At 37.4% G+C, this 18,330-nt stretch overlaps 1 protein-coding gene across 8 annotated transcripts in view; it reads left to right on the top strand.

The window, feature by feature from the left end:
* ATP11B (ATPase phospholipid transporting 11B (putative)) overlaps nucleotides 1-17,754 on the top strand; it is a 68,921-nt gene extending 51,167 nt beyond the window's left edge. The window contains exons 29-31 of one of the 8 annotated variants that reach the window (XR_012836808.1): nucleotides 5,892-6,014; nucleotides 9,179-9,312; nucleotides 13,006-14,090. Coding sequence is in view for 7 of the 8 variants with exons in the window: in XM_075761467.1 (XP_075617582.1) it covers nucleotides 9,179-9,397 (219 nt within the window). In the remaining variant the exon portion in view is untranslated. Of the gene's footprint in view, nucleotides 1-1,446; nucleotides 1,533-5,891; nucleotides 6,015-9,178; nucleotides 10,744-13,005; nucleotides 14,091-16,021; nucleotides 16,097-17,646 lie in introns of those variants that run through there. The other 7 variants (XM_075761473.1, XM_075761471.1, XM_075761469.1 and 4 more) reach the window with 7 other exon arrangements.
* The last annotated feature ends 576 nt before the right edge of the window (nucleotides 17,755-18,330 follow it).

The following is an 18,330-nucleotide window of genomic DNA, read 5'->3' as shown; positions in this document are numbered from 1 at the left end:
CTTAGCACATTCATTGTCAAGAAGTGACTGAATGCTTCTTTCGTGATTATACCTCATTTAGATTTGTTGAAAATTTCTAGTAAAAATTTTTCTTTCCATTTCAAAGCGGAGGAAAGGACTTTGACTGTCAGATAGAATGAGTTTGGAGAATGTCTTTGTCCTAAACGCTAAGGAATTTTCTGTGAAAGTCATTGAAAGAGTGAATATAGAACTTCATATATTGCCCTTTTAAATGTGTTTTTCATAGTGTAGGTGCACTCTCTATATTACTGGATATTTTTAATTGTTCATTTTTAATTGTAGGACTAAATTAGTGTATTTGCATATGGGGGAAAGAAAAAGTTTAGTTTACAGTTACTAAGTTTTTATCAGGGCAAGATAAATTGTTACATAAACTAGTCACTGATTTTTAAATTGCAACTGTTTAAGTTATTTGTTTCTGTTTGCCATGATTTAAATTCTAAAATATTCCCCGGAGCAGTGAGCAAAACACAGGTTTCTCAACTGAAAATGCTTGCCCGTATTGTTTCAATTTTTCCAAAACTAAGAGCACAATAGTTCTGCAAGTTACCAAACTTAGTGCTCCGAATAAATTGTAGGCACCTGCCTTACGCTACTGAGTATATAAGGAACTTGATTTTATATCTTTTATTTAGTATAAGGTCATAGCATCAGCAGGCAATCTGTCTCTCGTCAATTAGATGTTACATGTAGCTAAGTCATTGATGAGAGAGCAAAGCAAATTAACTTGTATGAGAGAAACATTTGAGAAATTCTGCTAAAGATAAACTTTTAAATGTAAATAATGTTCTGTCATAACTTTAAAAAAAAAAAAGTCTGTTCCATTTTGGGAAGTCAGTATATTAAAAACTTGACAGGCAAGCATGAGTTGACCTTTATAGAGGGATGAATTTGGTTAACTTTACCTTCCTTAATGCACTTAGAGTGCATGTGTGTCTTTTTTTCTGTGTTCCAAACTTTGCTGGCCTTAAAGAAAATCCATCTTAGTATGTTTGACTTAGGTCTGTTGCCCTGAAGTAGCTTCTGGGTAATTTCTGATTATAGGTCTGTTACAGAATCATATAGGAGGAAGTGGGCAGTAAGGTAAATCTGAATCAAAATGTAAATCTTTGGGTAAATACAAATCATGGCACTATTGAGGGGAGAAGATAATACTGAATAAAGATGTCTGCTAAAGTATAGATGTAAAAGTGTGTAGGCCTTTTCTCTCGGTATGAAAGCTAAGGTACAGTTAAAGAATGGTCCTACCAAACAGTAACTGGCTGTGATGATCCCAGGAACTGTCCTGAAGGTACCAGGCTTGTGTTCTGTATATGATGTGTATTCCACTGAAATAATAATGTCTTGTCCTGTGTCTTTCTCTTAGAAAATTACTGCTGCTACTTACTGACATGTGTGTTCCATCCCTTCTCTGTCCAATTGTAGATGTACTCCAACAGAGTTGCTTTAAGTGACGAGTTCATCGCACTGCAGCCATTGTCCAGGGCAAGGAATCAGCTGAGCAAGATTAGGTAGAGTAGGAGGGACAGTTCCTCATCAACTCTTATGCATGCTGAAGGTGAACTAACCAGTGCTGAGAGAGATGGGAAGAGGCATGAATATTAGTGGGTTGAGAGGGCAATATCTGTAGCGCAGATACATTCAGTTTGGTTATTTCTTGGCTTTGCTCTGTGTTTTTGAGCCAAATGCTTCTCCTAAGTAGCATGTGTTGGACGTGCTTTTTGTAGGAAAAAACATCCCTAGCATGGTGCTCAACTTTCAGAATACAGATCTAGCTCTTCTTGCATCCATGTTTCAATAATCACAGTTTCTAGCATGGTTATAATGCTTTTAATTTCTTTATGATCAAAATTAAAAGTGCTTTTTGCATGTTGAATAATTTCAGCTTCATAAGGCCGTGACAGGAAGATCCAGGCAGTAATTTCTTGCGAGTTGTTTGCCCATTTTAATTTGCTTTCACTTGTGTTGAAAGGGCAGAAAATGTTTTAAGTTGGGGTGCGTACATACCCTTGTGCGGCTAAGGCTTTTTGTGTTTGTTTTGTGCATCTGTAAAGTGAGTGTTGTTTGTTTTCAATGTGTATGGATACATATTCCTAAAGACATTTGGCTACAAAGTCCTAGAAAATTATTCAAAAGAAGATCAAAGCTTACGTGTGTCTGTGTAAGGGGAACCATTACAATTCTGAAACTCTTCAAATGCACTGAGTTCAGTATATGAAATGCTATCAAGTGCTGATTCTCATCTGTAAGACTAAAACATTCATATGCAGCAATAATGTCTTAAGCTGTTTGATGTTTTATCCCACCCTTATCTACTGCTATATTCTATAGCAAGAATTAATGTAAAGAACTAATTCCTTTTAAATATTTTTATGGTGACTGTGTTGTTTAAAAACATCTAAATAGGTGCTGTGAAAACCAACCAACCTATGTTTTTGGGACTTAATTGCTCTTTAACTGAGGGGAAGTAAGAGACAGGAAGCTGACATTGGAAATGATTAGCAGAGAATTTTTAGTGTTTAATTGAAACATATGATACAAATCCTTCTAAGGGGAGGGGAGGAAGAGAAAAGCTTTGTATTTCTTCTCAGTGTGTGCTATACCTTTGCAAGGAAGAGCTTGCAATGGCTATTGTGTTTAGCTCTTAGTTGTTACACTGTGAAACATCAGGTTAGATTTCCCAGCTCCTCAGGGAGATAGTGGTGCGATATTTTCGTTTTGTTTTTTCTAAAAATTCAGCACTTACTAGCTTTAAAACAGGCAAACTGCACAATACCTCTTCAATTTTAGTAAACTTAGCAACATATTGGGAAGATTCCTCTGCAAAAACTTTTACAAGTTACCTTTAAAATTCTTGGTTTATCAGCATCATGTAAATAAGTTACTTTTAAAAAAACTTTGGATAAATGTATTTCCAGTAAACTTCTATTTTTCTCACCGAGTTATTGAAGTGAATTCCATGGTGCATGGTATCTACACCAAAGGTTTTATAACAGATTCTGTTAAACTTTCTAAACCTAAACATGTTTGAAGGGTTATGCAACTGGATGGTGAATATAAAGCTGTCTAGGAAGGCAGCACTGTAGGTATTAAAATACTAAAAATAGGAGAATGCTTACTAACTTGAGGGGACTTTCTTCATATTACACTTAGGGAAGAGATTGAAAAAATGGGAAATTTGTTTTGTCTATGAGTAGCAAATGATTATGCAAATCCAATTCTCTTGTATGTCAGAATTTTTGCACTGGAGTATCTAATAGTAAGTGGAGTATCTTATAGTAAGGTACCTGAAATACGAGCACTGAGTGCCTTATACTATGTAGTTTAAGTTGTAAAGAGCAACAAGAGAGGAACAAGGATTTGGGTTTCTCTAATTTTTATTTGTAGTCTTCAGATGAAGTTCAGAAGCTATCCTGTGGATCCTTACCTAAAACAGTAAAAAGGAAAATCATTTAATAGATGGAAAGTACTCACTTCACTATACTAAATAAAAATTAATTTGGAATGAAGACCATGGTTTAGTTTCTGTGGTGTCCAAGGCAGCTGTTTTCCAAAATCAGTAGAGCAGGGAAAGCAAGGAAAACTGTAGGAACGTGACACAAAACAGATGCTTGGTGAATGTAGCTGTAAGCAGCTAATTCTGTCACACCTCATTTGTACAAGGCCACCCAGTAATGGCATCCTTTGTGACTGCAGAATACATGTATAGCGATAAACAGATTTTGGCAGTTTTTTGTTTGTTAAATAGGTATTAAAAAGCTCAAAAGGAATATAGCACCAGGTTAAACTGAGCTATGCCTTGTTCTGCAAACATGCTCACTGTTCTGTTGATAATACAAAAGGAGAATACCTTTATGAATGCAAATTAAAAGACCAGTATGATGTTAGAATCAATTTTTATGTCTATAGGCTTCTCAGCGTGCAAAAAAATGTTCAAGTTTAAGTACATTTGTGATGTACAGTTAAGAGTTTTGAGGGGGGGGTCTTTTAAGTGTCTGTGTGATTCCTGTAAGTCAGAAATGCAGTCTTGTGTGTGCCTGTTCAACTCTGCTTGCCTCTGAACTGTACTGTCACTTCTGGAACTTGGGATGAGGAGTAAATCAGGCAGCACAGGTCAGGTGCGGGCTTTATGCTTAACTGGAGACTGACTGAGTACTTCTTTCCTCTGTAGCTGTCTCTCCTGTTCTTGGAAGATGTGAAATATAGATGTTGGGGTACTAACTGGGCCCCATTGTATCTCATTTCAGTTTTTTTCTTTGTTTACAAAGTTGTATATATGTATACCTGTCTCTGTGCTTTATAAGAACTGTCAGAATTTTTAAGCCAGGTGTGAGAAGTGCTCGGACAGATGTTTTAATTCCACTTACTGGTGGGTTTAACAATGTTTATAGAGTTTTTACCTTTTGTGCAGTGTGTTACGACTGTACACAATACTAGAGAAATGTAAAACACATTAAAGAGGTTTATTCACAGGGAAGGCTGTCAGTGCATGACGTTGTATCTGGGCCTCTCAAGCTGTAGCATTTGCCTTAGCACAGCCAGACCGTGTTCTTTCCCCATCTACAGGCCCATGAGATTATTGTTGCCTTGCTTTCCCTTCGTCTCTGTACAGATCTGCTTTCTTTAGCTGTCTCCAGAACTCCAAACTCCAGGCCCTGGCTTTACAGCCTTCTTCACTTCTCTGTATTTTTTCCTCTAGTTGCTGTTTCATAGGATTCCCCTCCTAATAGCTTTCATATCTGATCCAGCCCAGCTGTGTAGAAGTTGAGAAGAGACAGGTATCTGTTTCTTCTACAGCATATGTTTGCTGTAAGGAATGTATAAATTCTAAGAAGATTATTCAAGTGCAAACATGCATTCGCACTAGTGAAGCGTACCAGAACATCTTAATATCCTAAACTTTGAACAAGGGTAATCTCTTCCTTTACAGGTTTGTCTACAGTGTTAGCATAGTGTGGTGCTGATCTGTTAGCTAATCTATCACAGGAAAAGGGAATAAATGAGAGAAGAATAGACTATTTTGTATTTATCTTCAGTCACAAAAGTGCATGTATTTACTTACCTGAAGATACTTTTGAAATAATGAAATAATTTGGCTTTGTAGGTTTACTTGGTTCAAAGAGATGAAGAGTAGAAAAGTTAGAAAAATGTTGAAAACATAAGTGGCAGTGAAGTTGTTAGATGTCAATGTTCTTATATTTTCTTTTAAAATTTTAAATTAATTGTTTGGGATTTTGGTATACAGTATAATAAGCATTAAAGATAGTGAGCTTTACAGTAGGGAGCAAGTTTTAACTTAATTGTGGAATAGTAATAACCATCTTGTATATCTTCTGAAACATCTGTGTGGCATCAGTCATGTTGGCAGCAAGGATCTGGGCTCTGGAAAATATGCTGCAGTGCTCTTAACTTGATGTACAGGGTTAAATGCATTTCCTGTTCGACAAAGTCCCAACTTTATATTTCAATGTGATTAAATGTTTAGTTGAAATGTCTGTCTTGTGGCATTGAGAATATCCTGTAATAAGACAAACTGGAATGGTCCTTTCTATTATGGGGAAAAGGGGAAAAGAAGAGGGGAAAACAAAATTCCAAAGTCTGAAAATTTGAAATAGATTTCAAATGTGTTGGGTTTTCCCCTTTTGTAGTCTATGGTGCACAAAAAGACTGAACGCTTCTAATACTTGTGCACTGATAAACCATGTTTGATCCACTGATTAACTCAAAAAAATTGCCTCTTTAACTTGTAAATATGCCTTGTTCTCTCAAGAACAGATCTGTGAAGTGAAAGTTCATATAAAAATGGTAACTGTTTTAAAGCAATGCAAGCATGGTGCTTTATAAGATTTGTTGCTTTTCTGTCCTTCTAGATGGAAGAAGATAAGGGTTCAGTCAGCTCAGCATGTGACTTTGCTGAAAGCAGGCACAGAGGGGAGGACAATAGGCAACTGCTAGATCCATCTAGCCTACCCGACAGTTCTTACGTTCACTAGGTAGTACTCCCACTCTACCCTAACGTGTGTGTATATATTTATTTTTATATATCATATACAGACAGTCATGGAGCCATTTCTAAAATACCCATATTTTTGATACCTACAAGAAAATTTGCATCATAATATGTGGGTTTGATTTTTCCTTATCAAGCTGAATCATTCTTTAATTCTGCACTTCAGTTGCTTTTTTGATTTAGTACATGAAATGGGCCATTATCATATAAAGTATTATGTTTGTTGTGATCCCAGATCTTACCTTATGAAAATACTTTATTTGCAGCCCAAGTATGAATAATATCAGATATTTCTCTATACTTACTAATTTTTTTTTTTAAAGCATTATCTCTTCTGCCTTTTGTTTCCTGAGAGTTTGTTTCAGGTCTTCAGAGACCAGTATGTTCTACTGCCTTACCATGCCAAGTTTTACTTTGATAATAAACTATGATCATAATTGTCTGCCACAGAGAGAAAAGGGAGAGGAGAGACTTTTTAGCATAAGTATCTTCCTTCCAGGTAGTGGATATAAGTATCAAAATCCATGTTCACCAGGCAGTGATACGTAACATATTTACACATAAAATTTGAATTTATTTTTATGTTGTCCTTAATGCTTTCCCAATATTACTTTACACTTAACTGTGAGTTTGATAAAACATAAATGTGGTTTCCAGGCTTACCTAAAGTCACATTTGCTGTTTTTTTTTTAAAAAAGGTTAATACTAACTTGTCCATACATTGTGGTTTAAGCATGATCCTAGCTTTTTGTGAGTATCTAACTTGAGAAGAACAAAGGAGATTGTAGTGAAGAGGACAGCCCTCCAAAATCCAGAACTGAGGGTTCACTCTATGGAAGCTAGTTTGGGTTACTCTTGGTTCCTCTTTCTGCCAGTCTTTGAATAATATCTAGGGCTGCTAGCTCTCATGTCAGCAGATTCTAGGGGGAAAAAAAAGGTCTGGTCCATCTCATCCTACATACAACCACTGTAATGTGACCTTTTGCAGTAACCTTAAAGGTGTTACTTGGTCTGCTTCAAGATAGTGGATGGACTAAATATTCTTTTTGAAATCCTAAGTGTAGGAATGTGAGAGTTTGTTTTGTATTGCTGTGAACACAGCCGTGAAGATCATTGCATATACAGCAGGGAGCTTGTTTTGTGACCTCCTAATAGGAATTCCTTCTGCTCTGTGTAACTTCTGGTCTGATATGATGTGAGCGCAGTGTGAAGTTGTTGTGAAGGTTGTATATGCTAGTACTGCAATGCTGCAAATTGTGCTGTTCCTAATTATGGTGTCTTCTGTGACAGTACAATTGTGACCAGGTGTGATGGTCATCTAATAAGGACATTCAGGGACTCAAGCTCTGAGGTGTGTTCTGGTTTGGTTTGGTTTGGTTTTAACCAAAACCCCTTTTAGACATGTCAGTTGCAATGCTTCTGCTCCTGTCTCTCAGGTATTTACAGAAGTTCATTGTCACATTAAACGTTCATTTTGTGTCCAGAAGACCTCCCAAATGAGCATGAGTTAGTCAGAAATATGCATTGTGCCTGCACTTATTCGTGGCCTCTGAGGTGCAGCAACCAAATCAAGGGTTTCAGTTTGTAATGCTTTCTGTAAGTTCATACAATTGTTAACTGACAATCCCGTAAGCATCACGTCAAGCGGTGTGACGGAAAGATCTGGAGGGGCCATGGGGAATGCGGAACAGAGTTGAGGAAGGTGCAGGAATAGGAAAAGATGCATGGAAACACCACTTCTGCCTGCGTGCTCCCCCTTGTTCTACCAGTTGGGATTTTTCTCTTGGATTTCCAGATGCCTCTTGTTTCTGTGAGCTGCCTCTCCTTTGTAGGATAGGAATTGTTCTGTTATGAAGACATAATCCGTCCAGTTGTCTGTTTTGGGGGATTAGGAAGGAACATGTCCACTCATAATAAACTATTCCCATAGGAAACTCTGAGGTTCCTTGTTTTCCTTGTAGTGTTGGGCAAATGTGGGTGGCGTGACAGAAATTGGGGTTGGAAACCAAAGTCTTCAGATAACAGTCAGCAACCGTTGGTGTCATGGTGAAAAGTTGGGGGAAGCTGTTCAGTGAATGTGTCCTATCATTAAAATGCCTTCTCCCAGATTTCCTTGTTCACTGGTGTCTCAGAGTGAGGGGAGGATAATGGATGCTTAAATTTAGCCTGTGTGTTCAGTATTTGTTTGGCAGGATGCTCTCATGGGGAGTTTCAAATTAAATTAAAAAACATCCCCACATTCCACATTTTTTTACTGCCTTTGAAAGGATACGGAAGTCAGTTTGGATGTTCTCTTTCCAACAGTACTAGAATTCTGTTAGATTTTAGTTATGCTGCAGTTGACTTGTTTGCAAAAATGATACAGAGGAGCGCACTGATAGATGGCACTTAACTTAAACCCCTACATCTCTGTTACTTCTTTCATTTTGTTTGGGTCTTTTTCTCACCTACTAAGAATGAACAGTAGAAAGTTTATTATGCTAATATCGAATTGTTCTTCATGCTGGCATGAACGCGACTGAACCTTTCTAACATCAGCCTTGTTTGCATTTAGATAAAAGATATTCACAAAATTGGGAATGTGCTTTTGTTCCTTACCAAGGGTATCTATGGTAGAGATAGAATGTAAATTATTATAGGAAGTTGCATTCTATACTTCTTGAGGAAAAATATTACTTACAATCAGGTTACTGCGCTGTATTCTGCAGCCCTGGTCTGAAGATTTCTCTTGATAGATTTCCCTTAAAATAGGGCAGACCCGTAGCTTGTATGAATTGTTGTACCTCTGCTGAGGTTAATCAAGGCATCACAACTTAAACTGCATGATGCCCTGCTCCAGAGATTCATTATAGCTGTAACGCAGCAAATTGCTGACCAGTTTATTTCCAACATCAAGCAGTGATGGTGCTAAACAATTCCCATACGCTCACCAAGGCTGCGTGCAAACCTTGGCAAGATCAAATTTTAGTGTATATAGACCTTAGGAAGGGAAATGGTAATGTTATTAATCATTGTAGCTCTCCTATAAAATTGAAAAATATTCAACACTCTAAGACAACCTGCTTTTCCTAAGTGTTTTCTGATAACATCTCTATTGCTATAGTCTGTGTGTACTGATTTTTTTTTTTTTTTATTTCCTCCTTCCAGCTTACTGAGGCAGGTTCAGGTATCAACTGCTTGGACTCCATGTGCTGCTTCTCAGATGGGGAAACAGCATGCACATCTGTTAGAAGAATGCTGGAACGACTAATGGGAAGATGTAGTCCAACCCGGGTCAACAGGTGTGGCATTTCTCTCAATAGCCTTTGCTGCAGACGATTCTCCTATAAACTGGAACATGATGAGCCTGCAGCAATAGATGTCTAGCAAACCAGCTGCAGGTTTTGTTTACTTAAGTAGGAAATGCAACTCTTTATTGTACTTTTTTCATCCTAAAAGATTAGTTTCTTGTTTCTTTTTGAGTGCTTTTTTTTGGGATGGGGAGGGGGAAAAACAGTTTTCAAAAGATTTCTGTTAAAATGTTTAGTTTGTCTTATTACAAGTTCTTGTGTTGTAGCTATCGTAATTTCTCTTGATTTGTACATTCTTCTCTTTAGAAAATCGAGCCTTGCTGCTGTTTTTGTTCTCCTTTTTATGATTTTTTTTGTTTGTTTGCCTTCACGAATCAGGAGTTGTTTGTAAAGTTGAAAGACTTTTCCCTTTGGTTCTTGATGTACAACCTCCAAATATTTACCTTGGAGCTTGCGTTACTCCTGAAGATATACAAAAGACTCACGCTCCGCCCCTTAAATATAACTTCATTGTTAGAAGGAGAGTCGTTAAGTCTTTCAGCCATTGATTGATATGAAGATGAAATATTTTTGTAGTATAACTTTTATAATCTATTTCTAAAATCAGAGTAATTGACTGAACAGAGCCTTCAGGTTCTAAGAATTTTAAACGTTTTTTCGGTTCTAGAAGGTATATTGTCAAAATCATGTGTGCCATTCCAAAGTACGTGCTAAATGAATCTTTTTCCTTCACAAACCACATGTGAAACAAACCTCAGTGCGATAAAAGCATGTTAATTGAACACGTCTAAGGAGCAACACTGCTCTTGCAGTCAGCATAACTGTGAGAAAAGCTCCTGCTAAATCTGCTAATGTGCCATCTCCCCATTTCCAGATGCAGAGGGATAGCTAACAAACATGGAAATATTTGGGGGTAGAAATAAAAATAGTCTTTTGTACATCGTAATCTCTCAGTCCCTGAACGATATCATGGTCCTTCATTGCTCAAAAGGCAAACCTGAAAAAATTGCACTTCTCACATTTTCAAGGATACTCATTTTGTATTTGAACAACTTTGTCTCTTTTGGTTAAAGGTTGTGATATCATTCAGTCACTATAAAACCTTGTCTGGGTAATTCTCACTGACAAGCTTTGTCAGTTCCGATTCTACCTTTAGGTATTGACTTGGTATGTAGGGCATCTTTGTTTCGAACTCTTGTGTTGAATGCAGTGTCTGTGGTTTCGGTCAGTTGTTCTCTTCTGGCTTGCTTATGAAATTTATTCAACGTTTCTACAAATCTAGGGTATGATTATGCAAAATGTTTCATTCCATATGAAAAATGAACTGTTATGAATAAGTACATTTTTAATTGAAACTCTTGCTGTATAGAAAGCAGGCATGATGTAAAAAATAAACAATTTAATAGAATTTTTAATCTACAAGGTGAGCATTTAATTGGTCTAAAAAAAAAAAATCAACGTTTTGGTAGCAGTTGCTCTAAGTTTTCTGGGGTTTTTTCAACTTCTCTGTAAAACTGTGCTTTCCAAATGAGGAACTTCTCGCGCTACTTTTTTCATTTATTGTAATCTGATTAGGGCAGATTTTAAGTTAGCATTTGCCTTAGTAACATGTAGTCTTATAAGGTAGGTATTCTGTGTTTCATCTTCTGCAATGCATTTACATTTTTTACAATTTCCTCTTTTTTTCCTCTCAATTTTTCTTTCTTTAAGAACTTAACTATTTATTGAAGATAACTCGTATTTGACAGAATATTAAACACTTTTGGAAGACTGCTTTTTCTCAGGTTTCTTGTCTGCTTACCTCATGTAATTTTCAGACAAAGTTCCATCTAGTTGAATAATTTGAGAGTTGTAGGCACGCAGAAGGTAGTATGATGTTTAATGAATATGCAAAACTCTCTTGGTGCTACACTAAGGCCTTGAAGTTCTGTAGTTTTCGCTTCTGCCTCTGGTTGAAATTACTCTCAACCATCTTCTAATTCCACTTAAATTTATGTACAGGACAACTAGAAAAGTATTTTTTAACTTCAGTCTTACTGGCTTTCTTCAATGACTTCAGTTCCTTTCACTCAGCACTGACACTTAAAAACTAGTCTAAAAGTCAAGACTATTTTTCCCGTACACTTTCCTGGTAATAGGTGAAAGTCTTTATTTTTTTAATGTATTGATTGCTTAAAATACATGTGAAATGCTGAAGGTACAGTTAAGAAATCTATTTGGTGATTTTGAAATGCTTGTAAAATTGTTCAGCCTTTGTTCACAAGCTTGAGCCGCTTTGATTTTTACCTAAAGCTGGTATCTTCAGAAGATTGCGCAGTCCTAATCAGGATGGTCTTTTGAGTAATTGTGCTTTATAAAACAGCTTCTTATTCAACCAGGAGGTAGCTGCAAGTGATTTTTGGTGAATGAAGCGATGCTGATAAATACGTTGTCTGTGAGAGTGCTGTAGAATGAAGAGCACTGTTTTAAAAAACGTTGCTGTAGCTAGCTTGTGTTGTATTCTGTGCTCCTGATATTCTGTCAAATACGATAACTGCACATGAAATCAAACATGGTATCAAATTTTGATAGACAGTTTGATGAATCAAAGTTGTACAAATGCTTGGAGTAGCGGGCCACAGGAATATAATCCCTTGTAATTAATTTCTGCTTGTAAAATGTATTCAAGAAGTATTTTCTATAGCTTCATTCACCAGTTAGAGTATAAATGTGTGATGTGGTATGATAAAATGCATTTTTGTCTGTCTGTTCCATTAAATTGTCTGTCAACTTGTCAGTCACTAAAATATTAAGACTGCTGGATCACATACATACATTTTTTGTACAGTAGGATTCATTACTGAATTGTTCAGATCTCCCATTAGTGGTACTCGTGTCAAGGCACTGCATGCAACAGTTCTAAAGAAACAGCAGATTTCTGACAGAGGCAAATTTGGAGGATAAGTTCCTTATATTTTGATTTTCGGCCTTCCAACCTTCTGTTTTTCAGCTTTTCACATACAGTCCTATAATATTGTTCAACCAAGAACAGCAGCATTTCTTCCTAAGCAGTAATTTGTCCTCAAGAGGAAGACATTGTGAGTCCCATCTGAATCAAAAGCTGTGACGTGTTAGGTAGTTTTCCTGATGCCTTAAACTTCGACTTAAATTTAACAGTAAGGGATGAAACAGATTCATGGCTGTAGAGAAGTTTTGCATACCCACAACTTCAGACAGCGTGGACGTTTCCCATTAGAACCCCAGCGTACAGTTACCATGGTTAGCTGTGCATACCACAGGGCTTTACTAGAATGACCCCAGGCTCTCGCAAATCGTAGCATGCACAGCTCCTCATCTTCCACAACATTCAGATTTTCCTTGAGGCAAAATATTAAAAATTTAGTTGTAAAACTGGCATATAAACCTCTAGTCATTTTAGTTTGTAGTGATGAAAATAACTGTGTCTGTGAGTAAACTTTGCCAGAAAGGTAAACGTAGAATTGTTCATTACGTAGTTGGCATGATTAATTGCAGTCCGTTTTCAAAGATATGAATAAATGCAGGTGCCTATGTAAAATTAATAGATTAAAGAGTTACATTTGCCTAACCTCCTAACACTTTATCTTTTGCTTTCATAGACTTTTCTCCTCACCTCTAGATTATAAGTTTCCAGTCAGCCAAACTTTTCTTTTATTGTTACTTTAGATCATGGAGTTCATCGGATCCCTTCTATGCCACCGACAGAAGCATCTTGACTCTCTCCACAATGGACTCACCCACTTGTTAACAGGGACATTTGTAAATGCCTTGTGGAAGCCATGTGGTGCTCACGCACCCATAGCAGATTCTGAAGCGAGTTCAGTGCTACATCCCTGCCCTAGAACAGACCAGCATGACTTCTAAATAGGAACCGTGGCTTGTCTTGTGGCCTAGCATAAGTCATCTGGACAATAATCACTTCCAGTATTTATTTTTCTTCATTATATCCACAAATTGCTAAATAATTCTTTTTTTCTCATAAGGAACGCTTTTACCTCCATTTAATCTTTTTTGTTACCGTATCAGCAGATTGAAATCCTGCATTTGATACTTGAGACGTCACTGTAGCACAGTGACAAAATCTTTCTCCTCCCAAATTCGAGTGATCCAATAAAACTGAATTTGCACAATGAAACTTTAAAAAGTTGCATTTTTCATGATGACCCTTCACTTTAAACGCACACATTGATTTTGAGCTGTCTCTTACAGATGCTGTCATAGCAGTTTGCAAATCAATTTTGTTATTTCCATGGACGGTTACTGTATTCTATAAGCAATCAGTTTAGTAATTTTTGAGAGTTAAATACAATTCAAATATTTATGCTGGTGTAAGAATGGCAGTATATTAGTCATTGCTTTGAAAAGCACTGTTAACTTTGACAAATCAATTATTTGGAATAAATAATAAGGGATGTAAACGGTTCACTGTTCTCTTAAAGTATAATTCAGAAGCCAATCATCTTTTATTATGCCCTTTGTGTTTTGCTCACAGTTCTTGATCCTGATATGGAAAAATGTGTAAGAATTGGTGGATTGTGCAGAAATCTCACTAGCATAAATTTTTTGAATTAATCCTTTTAAAGTTGGGGAATTTTTGCATGTTTTATTCTTTTTCATGTATTTATATTTGGTCATGTTGTACTTTGAAGATATAATTAATGCTTAATTACCTTCATATATCTGAAGGATCTGAGACATTGACGGCAAATGTTTTGATACCTAAGTATGCCAATAAAATCGGATTGCACAGACGGCGCTTTGAATGGTACATCTTGCAGGTACCTCCATTGTCCCCACGTATATGTGTCTGCACGTTTGGGGCTGGGTAGCAACATTTGCCTCCTCGTTCAGCTAGGATGAGTGAACCTAATCGTGGTGTTTACGTGCTGGGACACGAAGTGGGGGTGCTGCCACCAGGGACATCTGTGGAGCATTGCCTTAGGTGCGGCAATTTTTATGGCTAGAGGCCGGTAAAAATGCTGCTGCTTCTGGACCCTTGTTGCGATACCCAGTTTTAAGTCAGTCTCTGACACTGAAGTCCCATCCATAATTGGAAGAATCTTCCTGTTGGATGGTAAAAGATGTAAAGCTGTATATTAAAATTATCTCTGGGTGGAATAAACTAACTTAAACACAGACTGTAACACCTACAAGAACTTCCTTAGTAAAGATGTGGTTAATTGTAGGACTTGGACAAAACCAGTAGTAGCTGCTTTCACCCACCTGCACAAGTGTCCACTGTTAGCTTCAGTTATCCAAGTCACAGGGTAAATACTTTTTATTTCCTAATTGAGGTAGACACATTTTACCCTCCTGGCACATCTCCTCAGTGGCGCCTGGGCTGCTGCCAGAGTAGTGCATCCCTCTTGTTACGGTCATCCCAAATTCTGCCACGCTCAGTGGGCTGCAGGGGAGGAAGTGTTCAAGAGAGCTGACTTTCCTTGTATCAAAGACTCCAGATCTTCCTTACCCACAAACAGTTCTGCTGTTCGTTATTCTTGTTCAGGCCTTTAATGGGTATTATTTCAGTTCTCCTCTGGGAACTCTATTTTTGCATTAATGACTGGAAGCTTCACTCTAAACTGAAGTTTGCAGATTCTGCTGGATTTTCAAGATCTCATTCAAGGCAACATTTCTGTAGTAAAGAAATTGTCGGTGCAACCTTGTTTTGAAACTTGTAGTGAATTCAATGTGCAGTACACGAGGGTTTTGTCCCACTGGTATAGATGAAGACCAGTTCACAAATTGATCAAGAAGCTCTAAAAATGAATTATGAAACAGAAGAAACAAAATCAAAATATAGCAGACTTCCCTTTTCAGTGTTTGATCTGGTGTTCATAGTTCATATCTGTATCCTGTCTTCAAATGCATAAGTGCAGTGAAGCTTAAGGTTGAAAACTTCCGTTGTACACTAAATGCCCCCCATGGAGCATCCAGATGATTCAGAATCACTGAAAAAGGAGCCTGGCATATGCCATGGAATAGGTACTGACGTGTGACTTGTCGGACTGCAGATGGGTTGAGACCTGGTTACGCTGTGGAGATGCAATAAACTGTCATCTTGCCAGTCCCCAAGAAAACTTATGCAGATGTGCAGTAGTAACAAAATACATCTGGATTTCACCTACTCCTGTAACTTCCTTGGTATATCATAGATAGACTGTTACATCTGTTTTTAAAATAACAATTTTCTTGTTAGTAGTTCCTCATTCTAAGAGTCTTCATCCTGCCCTGGATACCTAGGAATTAATTTTTTGCACTGCTCTAATCAGATATCTGCTGTTTAGCTGTATCTATCTCCTATGTCTGAATCACAGTGTTTCACTTGTCAGAAGTGCTTGTTTGTCCATGTCAGCCAGAGCGGCCTCATCATCCACTCAGTTTGTGTGACTGTGTAACCCTGTTAGTCTGTGTAGTTTGTGTATCATCTGTTGAAATACAAACTGTGGTTAATTGTGTATAGTAGAAGGCAGAAGCTTTGATATACAACCCCGCTCCAAGCATTTAGATTGGCTCAGCTCTCTATGTATATGTATTTTGGCTTTTACCACACAAATACGTTAATTACATTTGCACAAAAGCAGCGCAGTCCTATATTTGAAGAATAATTTACATTCATTATGTGTTTCTTTAAAACCTTCCATTTCCTCTTTTCCCTTTCCCCCGCTTTCCCTTTTCCCAGTGTTTGTAAGGTTACCGAAGAAACATGCATTTAAACAATTCAGGAAGAACTTAAGAACCCATCTGTCTGCCAAGGTATATTTTTCTATTTGCAGTAAATCTAAATCAGTAATTTCTTATTTAGTAAAAACGTTGAATTGGTTTGCATAAGACCAGATTTTTGGGGGGGGGGGGTCTGACAAATATTTTGGCTGGAAGAAGTGACTGTGTTTTTTGTACTGATGTCACAAATCTTGTAAAATTGCTTCTATTCAAGGAAGAAAAATTTTATCTGTTTCTTTGCCTGCTAAAGCATATAAAACCATTCACTCTGCATTGGGTACAATGTCGAATTCTTCATGAAGAAGACTGATAAAGCTAGCATGCAGCTTATCCACGGAGAGTGAATGGGTGAGGGAGCATTTGCCATAGAGGAAACGTTTTAGAATTACCGCTTCACCTTGAAATCCATAAGGTATGGCAGAAAAGCCAATAGTAGCTATTTTAGTTAAAAGCAGGAGCGGTGTATAGTCACTTTACTATGCAGCGTCTCTGAAGAAGTACCTTCTCCATAACTGAGTTCTCAGCAGATTTTAGGTCTCGTTCTGTTAAAGAGGGTTTCTCTGTTAGTTAAGAACCCCCATAGTTTTAGTTGCCAAACTTACAGGTTTGGTTTTGGTTTTGTTTTTTTAAAGGGGTGCAGTGGAAAAGATTAAGTGGGAAGATGCTCTGAATTTGTTTCACAAACTAGAATGTAAATATTCTCCTTAAAATATTCTGTATATTTTTTTAAGGTTGGGCAGGAGAAGGAACAAATAGATGCAAAGGAAGGAAGCCTGAAAACTCTGGCTTTACACTTTCAGAATTATTTCTTGTTTTCTAGTGCAAAAGATTTGAGAAAAGATTATACAGCTTAGAATGCATATTGAGCAACTATAATTTCATACTGGAAACCTTTCGTAATACTTTCAAACTTTTTTTTTTTTTTTGTAATGACAGTATAACGTCTATATTGGCAAAAGAAAAAAATAATCTTATTTTCTAGTGTTAGAAATGTCTCAAAGGTGTAGGCTACATTATGTTTAATAGTTTTATCTGATACTTCTGTACTTAGTGATTTTGGTGACGTTCAGTGTTCAAAATGCCTAGTCAGCATATTCTTCTGAACCATTTATTGTGAGCTGCTCTGTTTCTTGGAGCACAAGACCTCTCACCCCCTCATGCTGCTTTGTGGCACAGCTGTCACTGCTGTAAGGTGTTACTCCTGGAGCTGGAGGAGCTGTTCATCATGGATGAATATTGGCCTTTTTTTTTTTTTTTTTTCCCCTGTTCCTAAGTTATTGCCCAGACTTGTTCTTTGCAGATCTGGTGCGGTGGTGTGGGGTTTTTTTGTTTGTTTGTTTTTGTTTTTCCTGTGAATGTTTTATTGTTGGTAGTTTTGTATGGTCTTTGCTTCTGTTGTTTGCTTCCAGTGGCATGATTTGTCTGGTTTCTGCTCTCTGTTGGAATGGCTCGATTTGTAAACAGGAGGAGGAGAGACTGGATGCTCATGGTTCTATCAACTCTTGCCATCAACTGTCATGGACGCGCATTCGCATTGGTATTTACAAGGCTTCTGCTTTCCATAGATTTTTTTTTTTCCTTCAGCTAGATAATGCTCCTAGAGGCATCAGAAATAACTCACTAGAGACCTTGTGTGCTGCCCAAGCTTCTGTGGCTTTTGTTACACAGAATGTTCTCCACACTGTGAAGTACTCGCCTTGCCCGAGCCGTTGCCACGCTAGGATGTTTTATTACAATAAGTACGTACAATGGTCATTGCTGTAGATACGACTTTTTTTTGTTGTTGTTTCCAGTTTGTATAAATGCATAGACATGAATAACAGCAGAGGGCCCTTGGGCTACAGCCCTGTGTGTAACACAAAGGGGAAAGAAATGGAGTACGCTGCTGTGAATGGCATGACGTGTGATTTGGCTGAAGGAGCCCCTGAAGTGCACCCAAAGGGCCTGGGGTGGGTGCTAGTTTTTCCTCAGCAGTTTGAAAGGAAATTATTTCATACAGCAACAGGTTCACAACCTTTTTGCATTTTTTGGCAATGGGATAAAAAGATGATAATTCATGGGGCATGTAGTTTAGAAAGCGTGAAATGGTTAAAAAATGAGACTTGCTTTCAGGTATAATTAAGGTGTCATTAGTGCAGAATATGTTTTACAATTCCCAGTTAGGGTCTTATGAGAGATTTCAGGTCCTATATACACAATGCTAACAAAGCATCTAGACTCCTGCTTTTTCACTGAAGTGTGATCAAGTTCTGCTGCTTTTTTTTAATG

Source organism: Balearica regulorum, chromosome 9 (genome assembly GCF_011004875.1).
Source record: "Balearica regulorum gibbericeps isolate bBalReg1 chromosome 9, bBalReg1.pri, whole genome shotgun sequence".
In the NCBI taxonomy this organism is placed as follows: domain Eukaryota; kingdom Metazoa; phylum Chordata; class Aves; order Gruiformes; family Gruidae; genus Balearica; species Balearica regulorum.
This window is presented reverse-complemented; position numbering and strand designations above follow the sequence as displayed.